The sequence below is a fragment of the Pteropus vampyrus genome, unplaced genomic scaffold (genome assembly GCF_000151845.1).
Source record: "Pteropus vampyrus isolate Shadow unplaced genomic scaffold, Pvam_2.0 Scaffold58, whole genome shotgun sequence".
Classification (NCBI taxonomy): domain Eukaryota; kingdom Metazoa; phylum Chordata; class Mammalia; order Chiroptera; family Pteropodidae; genus Pteropus; species Pteropus vampyrus.
In genome coordinates, this window is record NW_011888839.1 from 6,689,984 (window position 1) to 6,710,930 (window position 20,947).

Genomic DNA, 20,947 nt, shown 5'->3' on the forward strand with positions numbered 1-20,947 from the left:
TAGATTTTGGTAGGTCCTTGAAGTCAAAAAATAATCTTTATTTCTTTTTCCAATCGCAGGAGAGAGAACTGAAGTCATTAAAACTAATACAATGCCACCATGCTGCTTAGGAAGCCTGTACGACGCTTCCCCACTCCAAACCCACTCAGCGAACCCGTACTGCCTCCGAAAGACCAAGCCACGTGGGCTCCGGACCCGAACTGGCGCGAAGCTCTCGCGAGAGCCTTCCGACCGCCGCGAGCCTTCATGAGGACCAATCCACGATCTCGGGGCGTACATAGGCTTCTTCCGCTACGGCCGGAACATTTATCCATAGGAACGGGTTTACACAGTAGAGTGTTGCTGGCCGGCGTCAAGAAGAATAGGGTGCTATCCTCTTCCTCTCACCGTCGCCGCCGAGGAGCGGAGTCGAGCAGATCAGATCGAGGAGCGCGGTTACCGGGCGGGCTGGGTCTATGGTCGCTCCGCGGGCCGCTTCGCCGGCTGGTGCTTTTTTATCAGGACAAGCTGTGTTCCATGGCAGGGAACTTTTGGCAGAGCTCCCATTAGTAAGTGATCTTCCGTTTTTTCACCCTGGTCGGGCTTTTGGGGGGCGGTGCGGACGGGGCCTGCGACTCCCCTTGGCCTGGATCCTGGCCCCTGTCCTGAGCGCCGCGGAGTCTCCGGGGAGGCGGCGGCGGCGGCGGCAGCCGGAAGCGAGATGCATCTTTCTCTGGCAACTCCTCTCTCCCCGCCCCCTGGCCGGGTTTCGCTTGTGGTGGTGGTCTTGGTGGTGGCCAAAGTCTGTGAGCGGCAAAGGTGGAGGAAAGGGCTTCAGTCTCCGAGGTAGAAGGGTTCGGTGGTTTAATTTCGGATTCTTGGATTAGCTAGGCCTGGAGGGGATTTGGGGTAGGATGAGGTGGTCACTGGTATGGAAAGTGTGATACAGTCTCAGGACTGTGAGGCTGGCTCTTCAGGACAGTTGTGGTTCACTTTTTGCCTGGGATCTCTTCAGTGGGTCGGCATCGTAGTCTTTTGTCATTCACCTTCTGTCTTGAGAGAATTTAATATTATTCCGAGGAGAGGGGGAATCAGGTTTGTGTCATCTCACTAACCGCTTCCTGCCACTACCTGAAGCCTACATGGAGTTTTATGTTGGTAAGGTATATGGCAGGTGCTCTCAAAATTTATCCACTTCATTAGTTTTTGCCTTATATTTTAAGAGTGTATTTTCCAGTGACATCGCCGATTTCTTTAACCCTTTTCATGAATAAATTTTTGTTTCTGTCACTGACTGTGGAAGAGTTAGAGTAGTATTAAAAACATTTTCCCCTAAATACATTTAAGAGCCAGGAAGGTGGGTGATCAGACTGATTGAAATTTGATTACTTTCCACTGTACAGTTGGAAGATGAACACAACATGATAAAGATTATATCCTAATATAAAATTTTTTAATGGTGGGAGCGATAGTAACTAATTTAGATTTTGATTCTGTGAAAAAGATGGATTCCTATTGTTCATTCTTTTTTTAGCCCTTTGCAGGAGAAAGAAAGGAACAATGGACTTGGAAACCTATTTTCAGAAAACAGTTTTTCCTCTTGCTGTAGAGTGATTCTGTGGAAATGAAATGCCATTGAAGCTTTACTTCTAACCATATTTTTATTTTACACTGTTTGACTCACTGAAATATTTGCTTGGGCAAAATTAAAATACAGAAAATTTAGGTAGTGGAGAAGAGGTGTTCTGATAAACTGATAGAAAGTAGGAGAATTGACAGCTTAACTATTGATTATAGACTTTTTCAACTTTTGATAAGCATTATGCCGTAGTCAGAATGCTTGTCAAAAGGGGGGCAGGATCTATCTTGTAAAAAATTATTTTTTCACTTTTCAAGTATAAAATTATAATATTAAATGTGCTTTTTTTGAAACTGCCCTTGTCTCCCAAGTCAAATAGTGCTGGTGGAAGGGGTACTACACTTTTCTTTACTCATATTCCTTGAGAAACATGGAGTCCGTGATATGCAAAAGGTAGCAAGTATGAAAGACAGGACAGTTCTGGGAAAATGAAATAATTACAAAAGCCATTGTTTTAGATGATATTGATGAAAGGAAAATCAACATGAAATATGCTGTATTTCAGGGCTTTAAGATGCACATTTTAACATTCCTGAAATCAGCATGGCCCCTTTTTTTTAGTAGCACATGAAATAATGGCGAGTCTTAAAATCAGTGTCATCTTAAATTTGATGAAATGTACTATTTATGTCTTCTTGGTTTATACTCCATTCTAGCCATAAGGAAAAACTTTTAAATATTTGTGAAATTATTTTTTTAAAAAAACATAAAATGATTGTGGAGATGAAATTAATGATAATTCTGGAACAGAGCATATCACAATATTTTCCAGAAAGTTTTGTTAGAACACAATACATTCTTAGACCAGATGCAGTCTAACTAGGTGAACACTAAATACTTGCTGATAGACTGAATGAATTAATAAACAGGTAACAAAAATTAAAAGTATAAAATCAACTCTGGATACTTTATTGTATCAAAGAGGAAACTTAAAATAGTTACATAATATCAAAGAAATAGCATGAGATCAATGTATATCCATATATTGTAGTCAGAACCAAATTTATAAGAAAGTTAATATCCTGAATATTTGAAAAAGAAAGGAAATATTCTATTTAAGAATATTAAAAAGGAAACAGTGAAATAAACCTAAGAAAAAAAGAAAAAGATAACCTAGATATTAATGTATTAAGAGGAAAAAAATATAGTCAGAAATTATAAGAGCTGGTTCCTTTGGAGGGAAAACCAGAACAGTAGACTAAACTACTGCTGGTTGAATCAAGGTAAAAAGGGATAACACAGAAACACAAGATTAGGAATTAGAAAAGTAAATAAACTCAGATGTATCTTTGGGTTATCTCCATGGTAATAAATTTGAAAGCCAAAACAAATTAAGAAAGTTACCAGAGAGCTACTTAAATATTCCAGGCCCACATTATTTTATGGGTAAATATTTCCCACTTTGAAGAGGACCTGATATTGCAGTTGGTCTAGTTCACATAAAGAGAAAGCTTTCTAGTTTTCTTTATGAAGCTACAATAATGCCAATAAATTCTAGCAAAGGTAGCACTAAAAACAGTCTCACTTTCAAATATTGATGTAAACTTCATAAAATATTACCAAATGGAAACCAGCATTACATTAAAGTATAAAGAATGACAGTGATTTTATTATAGAAATAAGTTAACATTAGGAAATCTGTTAAACAGTGAAGGCATCAAAAAGACCTCTAATAAAATGCAACATATATTCACTAAAGCTCTTACTAAAACAAATAGAATGTTTTCTTAACATAGTAAAAACATCAAAACATCAACAAGATATATTTAATGGTGAAACATTAAGAAAATTACTGTGCATTTTTAACATGGTTTAAATATACCACTCAATGCAATTGAAAGAATGAGATATAAAAAGAGTGAAATTATCAATATGTGAAGATAAAATTAGAAAATTCAATTAGTTGAAAAATTATTAGAAATATTAAAGGTTTAATAATGTCACCAACTCAGAACATAAAAATAGAAAGCTTTCTCTTGAATTATAGAAAAATATAATTTATAATAGCAACAGAAAATATAAAATACTCAAGAATAAACCTAAGAAATGTATAGGGCCTACAGGAAGAAAAAATTTTAATTCTTTTGTAGAGCATAAAGATTTTGATAAATGGAGTTTGATCTTTTGCATAGGAAAGTATCATTATTCCCTATATCGATCTTTAAATTTAATGCAGTCCCAAACAAAGTTTTGAGTGGATTTTCTCTTTTGGGACTTAACATTCAGGTCTTAGAATAATTGTAATAGAACAGCCAGAAATTTTCTGAAGAGTAGTAGCAAGGGGGTATTTTCCATACCAGATTTTAATTACTTAATTTTATATGCTTTAAAATATGGTATAAGAATAAGAAACAAATTAAAATAGGAAGTTATAAAGAAGACCTAAATACAATGATAAGATTATACATCAGGGAATACTTGGTGACATTTGGATAACCATTTGACAAAACATTTAGCTGGAAGCTACTTTATACTCTGTACCAAAATAAATTCCAGTTGGATCACAAATTGAAAGAAAAAAGCCTTAAAGGTATTAGAAAACATGAGTGAAAAATACATATATTTATCATTTTGTGTCAGGGAAGGCCTCATGCGTGACAAGCATAAAATCAAAGTAAAATATGGGTAGATTTGAATGTATAAGTGATTCACATTTCTGTATTATAAATAAATATTGAGAGTATGCTAAACTTGAGGAATGTTTGCAGCATATTTGACAGACAGATATTCATAATATACAAATTTTAAATCAGAAGAATCTCTTAATCATAAGAAAAGACCATCATTAGAAAAATGGTCATTTTAAAATTATAATGTACAAAAGAACTATGGCCATTGAAGATATAGAAAAATATTTAACCTCAGATGTACACTTAAAAAAAATAGTAAGATACTAATTTGCCTTTAAGTTGTAAAATATTTAAAAGATTGGCAGCAACCCATAGGGTTAAATATTTAAGACACATCTATGTACTGTTAATAAGGATGGAAATTGGTATGACTTTTATATTACTTAAACTGACAATTTATGTCAAAGTTACCAGCAAAACTGACCCATCAGTTCTACTTCTAGGAAATTATTCCAAATATATTATTAATCAAATATATAATGATAAATTACAAAGGTATTCATTAAAATATTACTTGTAATAGTGAAAAAAATAACCTACATGTCTGTTAATAGGGATTAATGAAATAAATAATGATCCATTCATAATTCTGTTCAGTTTAAAAGGATGCTGAATAAGAAATTCATTGACATATAAAGAGTACATACAGTATCAAGCATCTTGCAGAATATTTTGGGAGGTCTTGTCAGTTTCATATCTCTGGTTAAAAATAGAGGACTAGGCAGGAGGAGGCTATCAGTTTAATAAATTCTGAAGCAGCTTTTAACATGATTGGAATTGTGAGGTAGGGAAATTAAATAGTTAAGAACAGTGGATGAAAAATATACTTCATCAATTCTAAGGGCACAATCAATCAGTGCCAAATAATTTCACCATTATTTTATGTATTACTAAGAAAGAGTAAACATACTTCCAGTTAAAGGGCTAAGAGATTGTAAGATGCATCTTTTTATCACAATCTTAGAATCTATGAAATACAGTTCTAAGCTAGTGACAGAGGAAGAAGAGAGACTGAGACTGCGAAAGGAGAAAAGATTAGAGCAGAATTTTTTTCAGGGCATATTTACATTAGTGAGATAATTATTGGTGTTGGAGTTTCAAGAAATGTAGAAAATACTGTCTTTCAGGGTTAGTTGTGCTTCGTATTTCTCAGGAAGTTAATAATCTGTTCAATCTTAGAGTGTTTTCTCTGACTTAGCTAGTTGATTTTCTCTGCATGTCTTACATTTTTGCTTCTTCTAGTTTGCAATGGATTTTGGATAAACAAGATCTGTTGAAGGAACGCCAAAAGGACTTAAAGTTTCTTTCAGAGGAAGAATATTGGAAATTACAAATATTTTTTACAAACGGTAAAAAAACTTTTTAATTGGTTTAAATGATACAGTTGATTACCTATGAATTAAAATGGTTTTGTATAGTAATTTGTGATGAGCTGTTTTAGTCTCTACTTAACATTTTTATTTATGAATGTATTTTTTTTACAATTCATATTCAGTTATCTTTTGTTTTTAGGTGATCTAAATAAAGTCTTTTTGAATATTACATGTCAGAGACACTCAAGATAGTTTCAAAGTGTTCATTAGTCTCTCCAAGCCATTACCATGCATTATTAAACCAAATTTAATTTTTAAAAATTTACTAGGGTGACATGGGTTAATAAAATTCTATAGGTTTCAAGTGTATAAATCCAATTTAAGATTGGCTAAAGCAGAGTACTTTGAAGATAAATGATTCTTTGGATTAATATCCTATATTGAGCATTTCTATCTTACAAATTTGCTTTGGTGGGAAGGGAATTTAGAAACAAAAGATCCTTGCTCTGCCACATGGTAGCTTCGTCACATGACCTTTCTAACCTTCAGTTCACTTTTCTACAAACCTACCTCTCTGTTTTGAGGATTCATTATGGATTTTTAAATAAACTTTATAACAGAGGTTAGAAAGAGTTTGATAGGTGTTTAATATTTTTATGTTTTAAAAATAATATGAAAGGCATTGAAAAAACTTGGAAGATTAGAAATAGCTATCATTCAACCTTCTTAATATAAGAATAGTGTTTGCTGTGGGCAATTTCTGTTTTTTGTTGTTGTTTTCCATACCTATGTATTTTTGAATAAATTTGCAAATTCTAAGACTAGACCACTGTGATCCAAATAAAGCTTTTTAGCATGTGCAGATTTTTCTCTATATTAAAAATGAATATAGTTATGGTCTAACAAAACAGAACTTAATGCTCAATGTTAATGTTATAGTGATACCAGAAGATACATTTAAAACTTTATTTTTCCTTTAGTTATCCAAGCATTAGGTGAACATCTTAAATTAAGACAACAAGTTATTGCCACCGCTACGGTCTATTTCAAGAGATTCTATGCCAGGTAGGACTGTTTTATTTTGGGAATATGTTATGCTTATTTGAAACTCTTATCTAATGTTGATGAACCTTAGTATAAATGAATCATGTGTTTGCCATAGAGTTATCTTGATTTTTCTGGTGTGTTTTCTTCATTTAATTTTGTTTTATCGTTTTTTAGGTATTCTTTGAAAAGTATAGATCCTGTATTAATGGCTCCTACATGTGTGTTTTTGGCATCCAAAGTAGAGGTATGAAATAATTTTCTGTTTTTCATCAAAATATAGTCAATGCATATTGGCTAGTCTGCCTCAGTTTTCACATTACTGATGTAAAAATAACAGATGGAGACTTATGCAATATGTTGAAATTTGTATAAAATCAAATTAACATATATTTTTATATATTCATTTAACAATTACTATATGCCACTTATTGTATACCAAGTGTTAATTTTAAGTCCTTTTACAACTATAACTAACTTAATTCTTATAATAAACTCTGAGATATATAGTATTTATATCCTCATTTTATAAATGAGGAAACTAAACCACAAAGAGATTAAGAAACTTTCCTAAAATCATACTGCTAGTAAACAGCAGAGCCAGTATTTGAACCCTGGGAGTCTAGGTCCTAATCCCATGTTTTTAACTGCTTTGCTCTACGGCCTTTAAGACATGTATTGTTTGGCACTAAGTAGTATTCCATAAGTGCTACAGTTTCTTACTATATAGCCTGAGAAGGTCCCCCTTCACCCTATGCTTCCTGTGTTTTCTTGTATTCGCTTCTCTGCCTCCTGGTGATTGGCTGCCTACCATGCCATAAAGAAAACAAGAGAGAAGGCAAAGATTTAGGGTGGTTCTAACTATGTAGATTCTAATGAGGAATCATTTCAGCAGTGAGGAAGAAAGAAGAGAGATGGAAACTTGCAGCTGAAACCAAATCTCTACTCACCTTATTTACCTTTTCAGTATTTTTGAGAGAGCATAGGTAAAATCCAGACAATAGTAGCAGATATTGACTGGTTTTCATAATAATCCATGCAATCTTTAGCATTAGGAAACCTTTGTGTTTCTATTTTTAAATTATGTCTTTAGAATAGTAATTGTATTCTTGAATATTAAACGTAATTTTAACCTAGTATTCATTTTGAATTTTGTACTTTTGGTACTCATTTTGAATTTTGTTTTAGTCATTATCTGGAATTATTCATGACATCTTTCCTACCTATTACATAACTCTATTAGAAATTAATTAAGACAAGCTTTCTAGAGGTTAAGGTTTTCTAACTGTAAATAATAGTTGAAGAATCAGCTTTCTTTAATGGAAAAGATAATGTTTATAAAAGGCCTGTATTATGGGATGGTTTTCCCAATATTATATGTAATTTTATATTTCTGAAGCACAACCAGTATAGGAACCTAGACAAGATTTTTATAAACTACTTATGGATTAATTTCAGGATTTTAATTTGTCTTGCTTCTTAATCTTTTGTTATATGATTTACTGAGTAGAATCCTGTTTTATGATATACTGAGTGTAAGTTTTCGCTTTAAGAATTTTGGGTAAAAAATTATTCCTAGAAAAAATGTATCTTTTCATATTTGGTATAGCATTATTTTTTTTTATCTTTAACTATGACCATATCTTTCTGTGTTTTGTCCAGCTGTATGGGAATTGTATGGAAATGGCACTTAAGAACATGTCTCAGGTGTTTACATTTTAGTTTCAGTTGTTATGGTTTGAGGTTGAAATGTGAATATAGATATACACATACATACCTACGCTGCCCTCCTTCCCCAAGGGTAAGGATGTAGGTTGAAGGGATTTGAATAGGCTAGTTTCTTTTGTAGGGTAAGGAACCAATTCTTGATTTTTCTGTTCTACAGTGAAATGTTTTAATAATTTAATTAGCTTAATCAAATTAAATGACTATATATGTATATAAGGTACATCACCTCATAAATTTTAGTTATTTTTACAATGGCAGCATATTAAGTTCAAAGAGGAAATGGGAACTCACATTGGAAGTCTTATTCTATGTCATTCTTGTCTTCCTTTCCAAAAAGAATAATTGTCTGTGTGGTCTTTTGAATTCTTTGGGTGATATTAAAGTTTATCTTCAGAGATTCAACTGTTTTATTATTAAATGGTATGAAATAGCTGTTAGTCCAGGTTCAGTCGAATAGGAAGCATACTTAACATTCTTGCACTTAAATGTAGAATTTAAAAAATCTCCTTGGAAACTAATTTGAGTACAGGAAACTATCACTGTCCTTTAGGGCTTGGTTTTTATTTTGGTACCTTTCAATGATGTTAAATTATAAAATTATTTAAACACTTGTCTTAAATTGTAGCAATTTTAAGGAAAAGTAATACATTGAGAGATTTAAGTACATTATATCTCAAGAAGGTAGAAGATGAAATGACTATATAAACATGGGGTTCATAGATTTCTGTGTACCTGATCTCATCCACTTCTCTTTCTGTAGGAATTTGGAGTAGTCTCAAATACAAGATTGACTGCTGCTGCTACTTCTGTATGTAAGTGCAAAAAGTATATCCTGCTTAACGATGTAGTTCTAAAGAGAGCTCCATAGGATGTAGATTTTTTTTTTTAGTTTACGAGATCTGTGAGAGATTAGTTGGGTTCATTAAATCTCCTGAGCTCACCCTTATGGCTAGTGTATTTAGCTAAAAATAAAGTTAAAATACAAAATTTTGGGTTTAATACTTACAGTATTAACTCTAAGACATTACTTTTAATGTTTAAAAATACTTAGTAACTATTGTTAGGAAAAAACATCAATTCGTTGGCTCTTAATTTTACAATCGTAAAAAATTACGTTTGCCAATTTTATTGTATTTTATTGCTTCCTAATAACTAGCCATTGTGTCATTCTTGTGGGTGGAGTAAACTATTTCTTTAGCAACTGTAATGTATGTCTTAGATGGAAATTACATAATTTCCCTCCGCATTAAAAAACATGGTGCAGAAAAAAATGCAGACTCTGTAGTCAGTAAGGCTAATCTTAAGCCCCAGTTCTGTCACTAGGCATCAACTGAATAACTTTGAGCAAGTTGCTTTACCATTTGGCCCTGGTTCTTATCTAAGAAGATAGGATTTAGCTGCCTGTGAGTTATGGCAATAAAGGAAATAACATTGTAAAGTAGCAATTGTCAAGTATATAAGGTCTTAACATTATGCTATGCTCCTCCGTCTTCATAAGTTAAGAAAAAAGGCATCACCTAACAAAAGATAATTCATATATTTTTATTATTATTATTATTTTTATTGCTATCGTGATCTTACACAGAAGAAGCAGAAGAAGACTTTTATGTTTTTAAGTTTGCGAGCCAAATTAATTTTATATTTTTGGGTCATTCTCCTTTCTGAGAAGAGTATAATAACCTAATTCAGTCTTTTCTGTGTCATATTTTATTTTTTTAAGGATAGAAGAATAGTAGACAATTTTGCCACAGAATTTAATATACTAAAATGTATAACATTGATGAAGTATTGAATTGCCCTTTTGAAAATCAGATTATTAAAAAATGTAAAAACAATCAGAAGGAGATCTACCAGAATGTTAGCAGTGCTCATCTCTGAGTACTAGATTATACGTGCCTTATTTCTTCTTGTATTAGTCTCTGTTTTCCAAATTTTTTAGAAGGTATATATTTTTTAAAATGTGAAAAACCTGTTACCAACCAAGGTTTGTTTATTTCTCATGCAAAGTTTAAAAGTATATTCATAAGAGTGTTTGGTTACCAATGAATAGGAAACTGTTATAGTAGACTAGTTTCTTTATTTCATAAAATTTTATAGTGCATTATATAGACCTAGGTAGCTTAGATTTCAAATTTCAGCTCCAGTGCTGTCTTTATGGCAAATTGAACAAAATATAACCTCTGTGTCTCAGTTTCCTCACCTAATATTAACTATATCATAGGGTTGTTGAGAAGATAAAATGAGTAAATATTGATAAATTTCTTAGAACTTAAATGTCTGTACTCATACCATTTTGAGGAGATGGAGGATTGACAATAGTTTTCTCATTTGTACTTTCTTAGTGACTAAGAGTAGTAGTTTTGTATGTATGTGTTTTTGTGTAGTATGAAAAAAGTCCTAGAGACCTTTGCTTATATATTTGTGCTTTTATTAAAATGTATCTTCTGATAAATGCCCATTTATTATAAAAAGTTTAGAAAGTACAGATTAGTAAAAATCCTTAAATTTCAGAGATGACCACTGTTAACATTTTTTGGTTGTCTTACCCTTCCAATTTATATGTGCATTTACAAGTATGTACATATATATATGTGAACACATATACAACCTGTGTTCCCTCTAAGCTAAATTACTGAAGAATAAAACTACCATCCTAGAGCTGGAAAGTTTTTAGAGATGATAAAAGCCAGTGATTTTTTTTCCCAATCCCTTTATTTTTTAAGCTGCAGAACCCTTATTATATTAAATATAAAATTGAGGCTCTGTAATGTAAAATAGAGGCGGGCTTCCTGCCACTCAGTCTTTCTCCTTGCCTGAAAACAAAAAAATCTGGGTCCCCAAGCAGCTCCAAGTACCCTTATTAAAAATGATTTAGCCCTACCTTTAATATTCTATACTGTGTTAAAGAAATTTGGGGTTAATTCACTCTCTCATGTTCTCAGTTTAAGTTTTTTTTTTTTGTTCTCTACAGTAAAAACTAGATTTTCATATGCCTTTCCAAAGGAATTTCCTTATAGGATGAACCATGTAAGTATATTGTATGAAGTAAAACTATTTGTCAAAGTTGCATATAAAATAGCTCCATTTTATGTTAGAATAAACAATAGTTTTCTAGAAATGGCAGTTTCAAGTACTACAAGAATATAGATTTTAATTCTAAATTAAAGCTAAAGTGCATCTACCATTTTAAAAAAATACTTCATTGTATGGTTATAAACCTTGGATGCCCATTAAATCACTTTGGGAACCTAATAATACTGATGTCGGGGCCTCTCCAGACCAACAAAATGAGAATTTTCAGGCTTGAGGCCTGGGGACATAGTTTCTAAAAGCTCTCAGGTGATATTAATGTGCAGCTGGGGCTAGCTACTGTAATGGAATAGTATGAAAACCGTATTTGAAATTTTACATTGTTTTAGAAGATAAATTTCTGTTGACTTTTAAATAGGCATGTCTTTTTCCACACTACAAGGGATTTCTTCATTCTGTTTAAATTATATTTTTTTGTTTAATTTTTAGCATTATTTTCTTTTATTGATTTATAATATAAAAAGAATAACATTTAAGTGGAGATAATTGCATTTTTGCATTTGTTAAATGGAAAATATATTGGAAAATCTGAAGTTTATGCAGATTTTAAATAAAAATAAGTAATAAGAATGCTTAGACTTCTGCGTCTGCCCTGCTGAAATTAAAGAAGGCACTTTGTGATTCACTTGAGAAAAACGAGAATGTTTATATGAGACTGGCTTTTCCTTTTAAGGATTAAAATGCTTTGTAATCATAATTTCTTGCATTGTCTCATAGTAAAAATTAACTTTTCATCATATATGTTCATTTTAATATAAACTGCATTTATTCTTGATTTTTAAAAATTTTAGTAAATTTTTGTGAAAAATTACTGTGTCTATAGATTGTTAGATTATGTAGACTCGTCTAATTTGGTTTCATGTTGACATTTATAATCTTTTTTTAAACAGATATTAGAATGTGAATTCTATCTTTTAGAACTAATGGTAAGTATATTTCTTCCCTGTGATTAATAGAGTAAAACTTACTTTCAAATTTAGTGAAGTCAAATTATTTAAAGAAATGATTTATAGGGAGGTGCATTTTAAAACTATCCAGGTGATACGTGATGGTGAAATCATAATACCTAATAAATAGTATCATCACCTGTATCCTCTTGGAAGCCTGTAAAATAATTCATATATCCTTCTTAGGATGGGAATATTTTTCTGTTCTATAGTAACAATAATAAAAGGATTACAAGCAAACCAGTCAGAACATTAAACCACTGTCAATTATTTGCACAATTTGTGTATGTGTGTGGTGTTATTTAAAGATAGATTATGTCTTTGGCAGAATTCTGCTCCTCCAGTTGAGAATTATGGATTTATAGGCTAATAAGAGGTTTCAGTGTGTTGCAGATGTGACACTTTGAGTCTCTAAGGGAATGGATGCTGACTGACTGCCAACCGATTTACCAAGGTATATTCCAGAGAGAGCACTGCCTTCACTATTATAGTAGAGTTTAGGGCTGCCATGCTGCTTGCTTAAGAGAATAAGAGGGAAGCAAGCATGAGTTAGAGAAATCCATTTTGAAATACACAATACAAATCAGTTGGGTAATGATAAGGTTTTTGTGTTGTAATAAATCTGTTTTTATACATACACATTTTTTAAACTGTTTCTAGGATTGTTGCTTGATAGTGTATCATCCTTATAGACCTTTGCTCCAGTATGTGCAGGACATGGGCCAAGAAGACATGTTGCTTCCCCTTGCATGGTAATTAGAACAGAAGTTATTCATAGTGTAACGTTATTAGTTAGGAAGGTTGACAACTAAATATGAAGTTTAGTATTTTTAAAATAATTAAACTAGTGCCCCAAGATATTTTATGTTGAGCAGAATATCTCATTGATTTTTAATAACTATATTAGTACAAATGCTAAAATGATAAGGATCTTTAAATTATCTACTTGATGCATCTTTCCATTAAGTTTTGATTATTATAAAAACAGGCTATTTACATAAAAAGACAATTTAACATCAAAATACTTTTTGGTGGTATTCACATACGTATTCATTCTATAATTTCTGATTTCTTATCTGCCTGATTTTTGAAAAACTAGAAAAAAATCTGTTTGTAATTTATTGTGAGTTTAAAACATATTTAGCTGTAATTTTATTCATTAAAATATGCTTTTTTTTTATTGACACATTCATATACCTTTTTCCCTTGATGTTTTTACCTTTATATTTGTGCTTCAGTAATATAAATGAAAAATAAATGTGTACAAAGATGGGACATAAGGCCCTCTTTGGGGAAAATGTACAAACCTATGAGGTAGTTCTGGTTTTAGTAATAATATGATTTACATTTCTATAGGAGGATAGTGAATGATACCTACAGAACGGATCTTTGCCTACTGTATCCTCCTTTCATGATAGCTTTAGGTATGTAAGCATGGTGTGCCTTTATTAATTAAATTGTTATAAACCTATTTAGGTCCTAAAAGAAATTTCACCCTATTGTGCTTTATGTTTTTATGTTCCATGAAGTAATAGACTAATCCTTGCATGTGAACTTTCAATAATATGAACTGCAACTGTCACAAATCAGGATTATTGTCCCCCCACCCCCCTTTTTTGGTAAGTTTTTTTTTTTTTAAATCATTTAAAATAATTTCAACCAGTGTTTGAATAGAACATTTTTATTTGGGGGGGAAAGTTCCGAATTAAGCCTACTAATATTAGTTGTAGCTTATATAAAATAACAGGGCCTTTTATTTTCTGAGCCCAATTAAGTCCTCAGAAGTTGAGAAAAGGAGCCTCTGTAGTCCTTAATGCCTTTCTGGAAGGAGAAGTTAGCTACCATTCTATTATCTGTGGAAGGCAGTACTGTCATGGGTTAGAACACAGTCTTTGGATTCAGATGATCCTAGATTTAAACTTTGCTTCCTTTATAATTGTGGGAAGATTATGTAACCTGAGTTTATTTCCTTAATTGTAAAATTCCTTAACTAACAACTCCATACAAAGTTGTTGCAAGAATTAAATGAGATATCTCTTATAGAGCATCAAATATTGCCTGGCACATGTTAGGCACTTGTTAGTTTGTTGCCTGCCTTCCTTTCTTCTGGTGATATCTGTGATTCTATCCTCTTGATTCCACGCCCCCTCCCCACCCCCCACACCCGGCCCTAGTTCTTTGACTAGTCCAGACTTACTGTTTCTGTTTTTGTTTTCCAGTTATTCCTTAAATGTTAATATTTCTAATCCTCTTTATATCAGGGGTGCAAATAAGTTCGACCTATATTTTCGTAGTACTGAAGGCTTTTTGAAAGCACTGTACTTGGAAGGATTCTAAAATGGTGTCTGGGTTTAGTGGGAAGGAATGCTGGGATATGCATAGGTAGGAAGGAGGGAATAGCAGGCCATATGCCACATCTTTGCCATCCCTCCTGTCTTTTCCTGGGCATTCTCACTGAGGCCTGTGGTTCTGTCTCTTCCATGCTGAAACATTTAAATTTCATTTAACCAAGATCTTGCTCCTGAGCAGTTCTTTATATCCATCTGCCTTATAGATAGTGCCACTTGGCATCTCACTGGCACCTCAGACTCATGAATAGGACTGAATTCATCACTTTGCCCCAAAATATGCTCCTTTTAATATTTTTGCTTGGTTGGTGAATAGCACTAGTTACCTTAATTGGAAATGCAGCAGTTAGGCTCTTTCATCTCCTTCACTACCTCTGTCTAGTTGGTAACCAATATCTTTTGTCAAGTATTCATAAACAGTAGCTTTGGTAATCTCATAGCCATCATCTTATTTCTGTCTGCGTTATCACAGTAGTCTCCCTCCTGACTGGTTGATCTCCAGCATCCATCCCTGTTCTCAGAGAGCCAGCCAGTCTATCCTCCACACTTGAGCTAGGCTAGTGGCTCTCAACCAGACATAATTTTACTCTTCAGGCGATATTTGGCAATGTCTGGAGGTGGTTTTGGTTGTCACAACTGGCGTGGGATGCCACTAGTATCTAGTGGGTAGAAACGAGGGATGCTACCAAGTATCCTGTAGCACACAAGCCAGTCTCAGAATTGTCCAGCCCATGATGTCAACATTGCCAAAGTAGAGGAACCTGGAGCTAGAAATAAAGCTTTTTAAAATGCAGAATTTGTCCCCCAATTAAACTTTTCAGTACTCCTCCCAATTTTTGTATAAAATCCAGAGCTTTTTTTTTTCACCACACACACACACACACACACACACACACACACCCACACCCACACCCACACACCCACACCCACCCACCCCTATATATATTACACACACACATACACCATTCACTGTTCCCACTTTCACCTTTTTTTAAGACTTGGCTCAGATACCACCTTTGTAGCAACACCCTTCCCCTACCACACTTTCTACATCATCTCTCTCTGGGTTTAGGATGTCTCCTCTATCTCTAATGTACTCTACATATATCCTTATCATAGTTTCCCGCTCTGATTTAATTACCTATTATTATAATTTTAGTTCTTTGGCCTCTCAATCCTTCCTGGACCTAAGTACTACTTTATAACTTCATTTGACGTGGGGCAACTAGTGCATCAGTCCACATTTGAGTCACTGTCTAGAATGTTATCCTTAGCAAAGTCGTATGTGTAACCACACCAGGGAATATAAGTCTTAACAAGCTGGGATGGGATCAGAGTGGTCATACTGCCAGTAGGAATTATATTGGGCAAAATTGTGATGTAGATTGTTGTCTTTGGGCATTTTTACTATCTTTGTTAGTTGTATATAATTATGTATAGTTTATTACATATTTTTTTCTAAGCTCTTTTATACAGAACCCAATTCTGTACTAGTGTGCCCAGTTTTCACCTAATTAAATTATGTGCTAATAACTTAAAAAAAGCAGAGGCAACAAACACTACTTTTAATTGAAATACCCAAACAGTCATTATTGTTGAAATTTATCAGCGTGTTGATTGTGTGTTTCGTTTTGTTTTGTTTTTTCCCCATCACATTGACTTGTGGTTATATTTTAACCACTACTTTGTATCACTGTTCAGGGATCATTTCCCTGCTCTGATTTCTGCATTGGATTTTTTCCCTCTCTAACATGCCCTGATTCTCAAGGCAGCTACATCATGCCTAGCATACAGTAGGAGCAGGAAATGTCAAGAACTTTAATATTGTCTAGTAATTTTTTCTATCCATATCAAATTGATGGGATGGTCACTGGTAACTATTATATGAACCTGTGCAATTTTATAAAAGAATATTAGAAAGTATACACGAAATTTTTAAGTGAAAATATCTTTTGTTCTGAGTCCACACATTTCATGTTTGTAGTTAAACATGGGCCTTTATCTCATTTTTTTTCCAGCTTGCCTGCATGTAGCCTGTGTTGTACAACAGAAAGATGCGAGACAGTGGTTTGCTGAGCTTTCTGTGGATATGGAGAAGGTATTCTTTAAAATTCCTTTGTCGAATATAAATATGAACATTTTAAAGTTAATGTCATATTTACTTATTATGAGCCTAAAATTTATAATGTCCACCAGGCTAAAAAGATTTTGGTTAAAAAAAAAAATGAAGAAACATAATTTGGCAAGAAGAGTTGATGTTGGCTATTTAGGTTCTATTTCTCTTTTTGGTTTAGGCTTAAACAGAATGGTAAACTTTTGGTTTGATTAGTTGCAGAGCAGCCTCCAATTTTCAGAATTATTTTAAAAGCTACCTACTGACCACTAAATACTATTGTAAACTTCTAAAACAGCCTATATTCTGGAAAATGGTTTTTGCCCTTTTTTCTACCTGTTGAAATGTTGTTGATAGCATTAAAATTAATCCAAGGTTAGATCTATGCAGGTGAGGATTAAAGGGCTAATTTGCAAAGTGGGTATGACATATTTGTACCTGCCAGTTTTTGAGCACATTAACTCATATGTACGTACAGTAGTTCTCAGAGAATCAAAACATCTTTTGTGTATTACCTCCCATTAAATTACTTGAAACAATTGGTATTAGAGGAACATAGTTTAAAGTGGCAAGCTCCTTCATGATGTAGACCTCTATTCCTAGTACCTCACTATTTTGTTTTGGTTTGAAATACCAGCAGATTGAGGGAGACCAGTTGCAGACAGATGGATATGGAGGAGAAGCTAGATAGCCTAAATAGCAGTGTGGTGAAAATACTGCTTTATATTTAAAAGGATTATCTAATCTAGACTGAATACTTAAGGACATAGATCGATCTATTCACTGTTTTCTGAGGGATGCCTAGCATGTGTTGTGTATTCTTTATATATTAAATGCTGCTTGATATTACCAGTAAGAACTTTTTAAATATTTTCTTCTAGATTTTGGAAATAATCAGGGTTATTTTAAAACTATATGAGCAGTGGAAGAATTTTGATGAGAGAAAAGAGATGGCAACTATTCTTAGTAAGATGCCGAAACCAAAACCTCCTCCAAACAGGTACTTCGTAGACTTTACTTACTGATTCCATTTAATTATGTTATTTCATACATATGCATTATCACATTTTTCATGGATTACATTGTTTTTTCCTTAAAATTTCTTTAAAACTTCATAATACATACTATTTTTTTTAAAATTTGGTACTTGAGAATGTCTCATTTTAAAAAATAATCATCTACTTATCAACTTTTCCTAATGCAGTGGCAGGTCAATTACAGGTATCCCTCAACATATGGCTATATATTGTACATAAATTTACACAGGACAGAATTAGGGAAGTCCATCTGAAATTCAGGGATAAAGAATTCTGTAGTGGTCTTGTATCAGTTTGACTCTGTGCCATTTTATTTTTTCATTACTGGCTATTACTCTGTTTTATAAATTGCAGTAGCAGTTTTCATAAACTTAGATTATTGATCTGATGTAAAGATAAAGAATTTTGGCTTTTGAGTCACCTAATGATTCATGGCACACAATAACATAATTTTGCTAAATATGAATCACTTGTGCTAAGGGAGTTTTTGTTATTGTTTTAATAGGTTCTCTTCATTTAGTTCAGTGATTCTCAGCTCTCACTGTACATCAGATCATTTGTGGTAGGGAAACAAGGTCAGAGGGAAATAAATGCCCATCTTCATTATCAAGAAAAATAATTAAGTTATAAAACATTAAGATAGATTTGTAGATCTGATTAGTTAATGTCACTGTTTGGAAAAAATAAATACTTATACAAGGAGCTGTTTTCAGGCAGTCATTCAAACAGCTACCTTTGGATGCATTTTTTGCAGAAATTCCCTGAATGATTCTTCACTAGTGGCAGGGCCTGAAGCTACAAGATGATGATGGACAAGATAAGGCAATAATCCTGTTGCCACAGTTACTGGTATTTTCAGTTTTAGTTATTTTTATTTTTAACATTCAGCATTTTCTAGGAAATTACTTTTTTTTATGATTTACAAAGTTTTGCTGTATTTACATATGACTTTAGTATGCCTTTGGACAATATTTTGTTTTGGAATAACACTTCTTGATTTTAATAATTGGTTAGGAATAAGATTTTATATGTAAGATTTAGTATTATAGGAAATTTGTTCAGAAGCTCTAATCTATATGTTGAGCGATACCTGTAATGACGATGAAATCCATAACCTAATTTAAATTTTTTGAGTTTATATGGACACTAACTTCCAGAATGCTTGTTAGTTATGTGCGAGGGCACTAAGTTACATAAGAATAAAAACATAAAACCAAATGTTAGTCTTCTGGATTTTAATTTTTCCACATTTGTGTCTTATAATTGGGAATGCTGTTGTTTTATAAATTTGTACCACAGAATAACTAACTTTAAAAATTAGCAGGCTTAGAGGGTGGCTCCATAGTGTAGTGGTTAGCATGTCTGCTTTACATGCAGAAGGTCCTGGGTTACGGCCCCAAGTGGAGTCACAGACCAAACCCTGGGTGCACCAGGCCACCCGCATGTGGGAGGTGACACCCCACTTTCAGAGATCCAGTTCTTAAGGGAAAATGGCAACATCCATAGGTCAGGGGTGGAAGTGGGGAGCGGGGAGGAATTAAAGAGGGAGAAAAAAAAATTAGTAGGCTTATCAGGGTGTTGAAAATGAGTCTTTTAATTGGTATAAAATCTCTTTTTTCCCCACTTGAACAGTGAAGGAGAGCAGGGTCCAAATGGAAGTCAGAACTCTAGCTACAGCCAATCTTAAAACATTCCGAAGAATTCCGTAGTGGACCAGTTGGAAATAAACCATTGGACAGATTTCAGTAATGTCTTCAATGGAACACAAGTGAAAATGAATAGCTTGTTTCTGTCAAGCATATTGGGAAGTGATTTTATTTTTGCAAAATAAGTTTTCCTTAGCTAATTTGATTTTTTTTAGTACATAATTGATTAAAATCTCTTCATTATAAAAGTTTGGAAAGGTTCTAAGGAGACCTACAGACAGACATTTCAAATTAATAGCTTTTGATTAGTATAATTTTTCTTAAGCCAGGAAACACAAAGCATAATTTGTTTAAAATTCTCTTTGGTCACCGAAGGACCAAAAAAAGGACATAAAAAGTAAAATATTATGAGGGTTTTTTTTTTCCCTCCTTAAGTTAAACTTTAAAACTGTATTTAAGGAATCAAATCTTACAAAATCCTGGAAGATTTTGGTAATGATGTTGATAATTTCAGGGAAATTAATCAAGTACCTATTGATTTAAAAGTGTATTTTATTCAGTAGTTTTAGTATCTTGCCATGGAAGATACTAGCCCAGCCTAGCAGAAAAGTGCAATATGTATAGCATACTTTGACATTTTAAAAGTTATATTAATTCCGTAACCATTTTGAAATGCTGGGCAAACTTTTTTTAAAAAATCCTACATGAAGTTATTTGCATTTGATTCACAGTTAATTAGGCATTTCAAAATTGGATAATTGGATAAAACACCATAATATGGTTGAAATTTAGTAATATTTTAATGTTAATTTTTACTCTACTGTGAAAAGTTTTTTATATGACATACACATCCTAGTTTATTTTTGTGTCTTAGTGTGGATTTACAAATTTATTACAGGTATCCTGAGCCAGGAACACAATCAGGTTTCAGGCCAGTTTGATACTGGCTATTCTTAATTCTCATATGAGCGTAGGACTTAAGACTAAATGTTATGTCATTGGGACTGTGCTGTCTGTGGAACTTAATAAATTAATCATTTTCTTCAGACTTGAAGGAGAGTGAGAAATAAAATTTGGAGTCATAGGCTATTGGTGTACAATTTAAGGATTAAAATTTAAAATTTTTTTACAAATCAATTGTGAACAATGAATTATTAAATTAAATGTTGACTTCCTAGTATAAAACTGCAAGAATAAAAATACATTCTCCAGCTATATTGACTAGTGTCTTGAATTTCTTTTTGAATGTGCCTTATGTTGTTTTCTGAGAATCCTTCCTTTAGATAAGTATTAAAGCCTTCTTTAATTTGTCAAGTAAATACAGATGGTTTATAAACAGAAGTTAAGGGTTCTGCTTCCTTGCGGAAAGTCAGATAAACTGGAAACTGGTACTGACTTTATACTTTTATGTATAAAGTCAGTACCAATGACAA

At 33.0% G+C, this 20,947-nt stretch overlaps 1 protein-coding gene across 3 annotated transcripts; it reads left to right on the forward strand.

The window, feature by feature from the left end:
* Positions 1 to 245: 245 nt before the first annotated feature.
* CCNC (cyclin C) lies at positions 246 to 20,731 on the forward strand. 3 transcript variants are annotated; one of them, XM_011360732.2, is made up of 12 exons: positions 251 to 548; positions 5,491 to 5,597; positions 6,542 to 6,626; positions 6,783 to 6,852; positions 9,094 to 9,145; positions 11,305 to 11,360; positions 12,314 to 12,349; positions 13,031 to 13,122; positions 13,727 to 13,794; positions 16,737 to 16,816; positions 17,713 to 17,831; positions 18,623 to 19,086. In XM_011360732.2, exons 1-12 carry the CDS (start codon positions 517 to 519, stop codon positions 18,672 to 18,674), a joined length of 849 nt encoding a protein of 282 aa, XP_011359034.1. In that variant the 5' UTR covers positions 251 to 516; the 3' UTR covers positions 18,675 to 19,086. The 3 variants fall into 3 exon arrangements, 2 of the variants coding, with proteins under 2 accessions (XP_011359034.1, XP_011359033.1); XM_011360731.2 differs by lacking the exon at positions 18,623 to 19,086 and adding an exon at positions 19,501 to 20,731 and having other exon boundaries at positions 260 to 548; XR_002780467.1 differs by lacking the exons at positions 16,737 to 16,816; positions 17,713 to 17,831; positions 18,623 to 19,086 and adding an exon at positions 12,754 to 12,824 and having other exon boundaries at positions 246 to 548.
* Positions 20,732 to 20,947: the final 216 nt, after the last annotated feature.

Bases quoted from the DNA above. Each gene is read 5' to 3' on its own strand.
- CCNC (XM_011360731.2), top strand. From the start codon at position 517: ATGGCAGGGAACTTTTGGCAGAGCTCCCATTA. The intron at 11,361-12,313 runs GTAAGTATATTG...TTTTTTAAACAG, and splicing joins TTCCTTATAGGATGAACCAT to ATATTAGAATGTGAATTCTA. The intron at 12,350-13,030 runs GTAAGTATATTT...AACTGTTTCTAG, and splicing joins TCTATCTTTTAGAACTAATG to GATTGTTGCTTGATAGTGTA.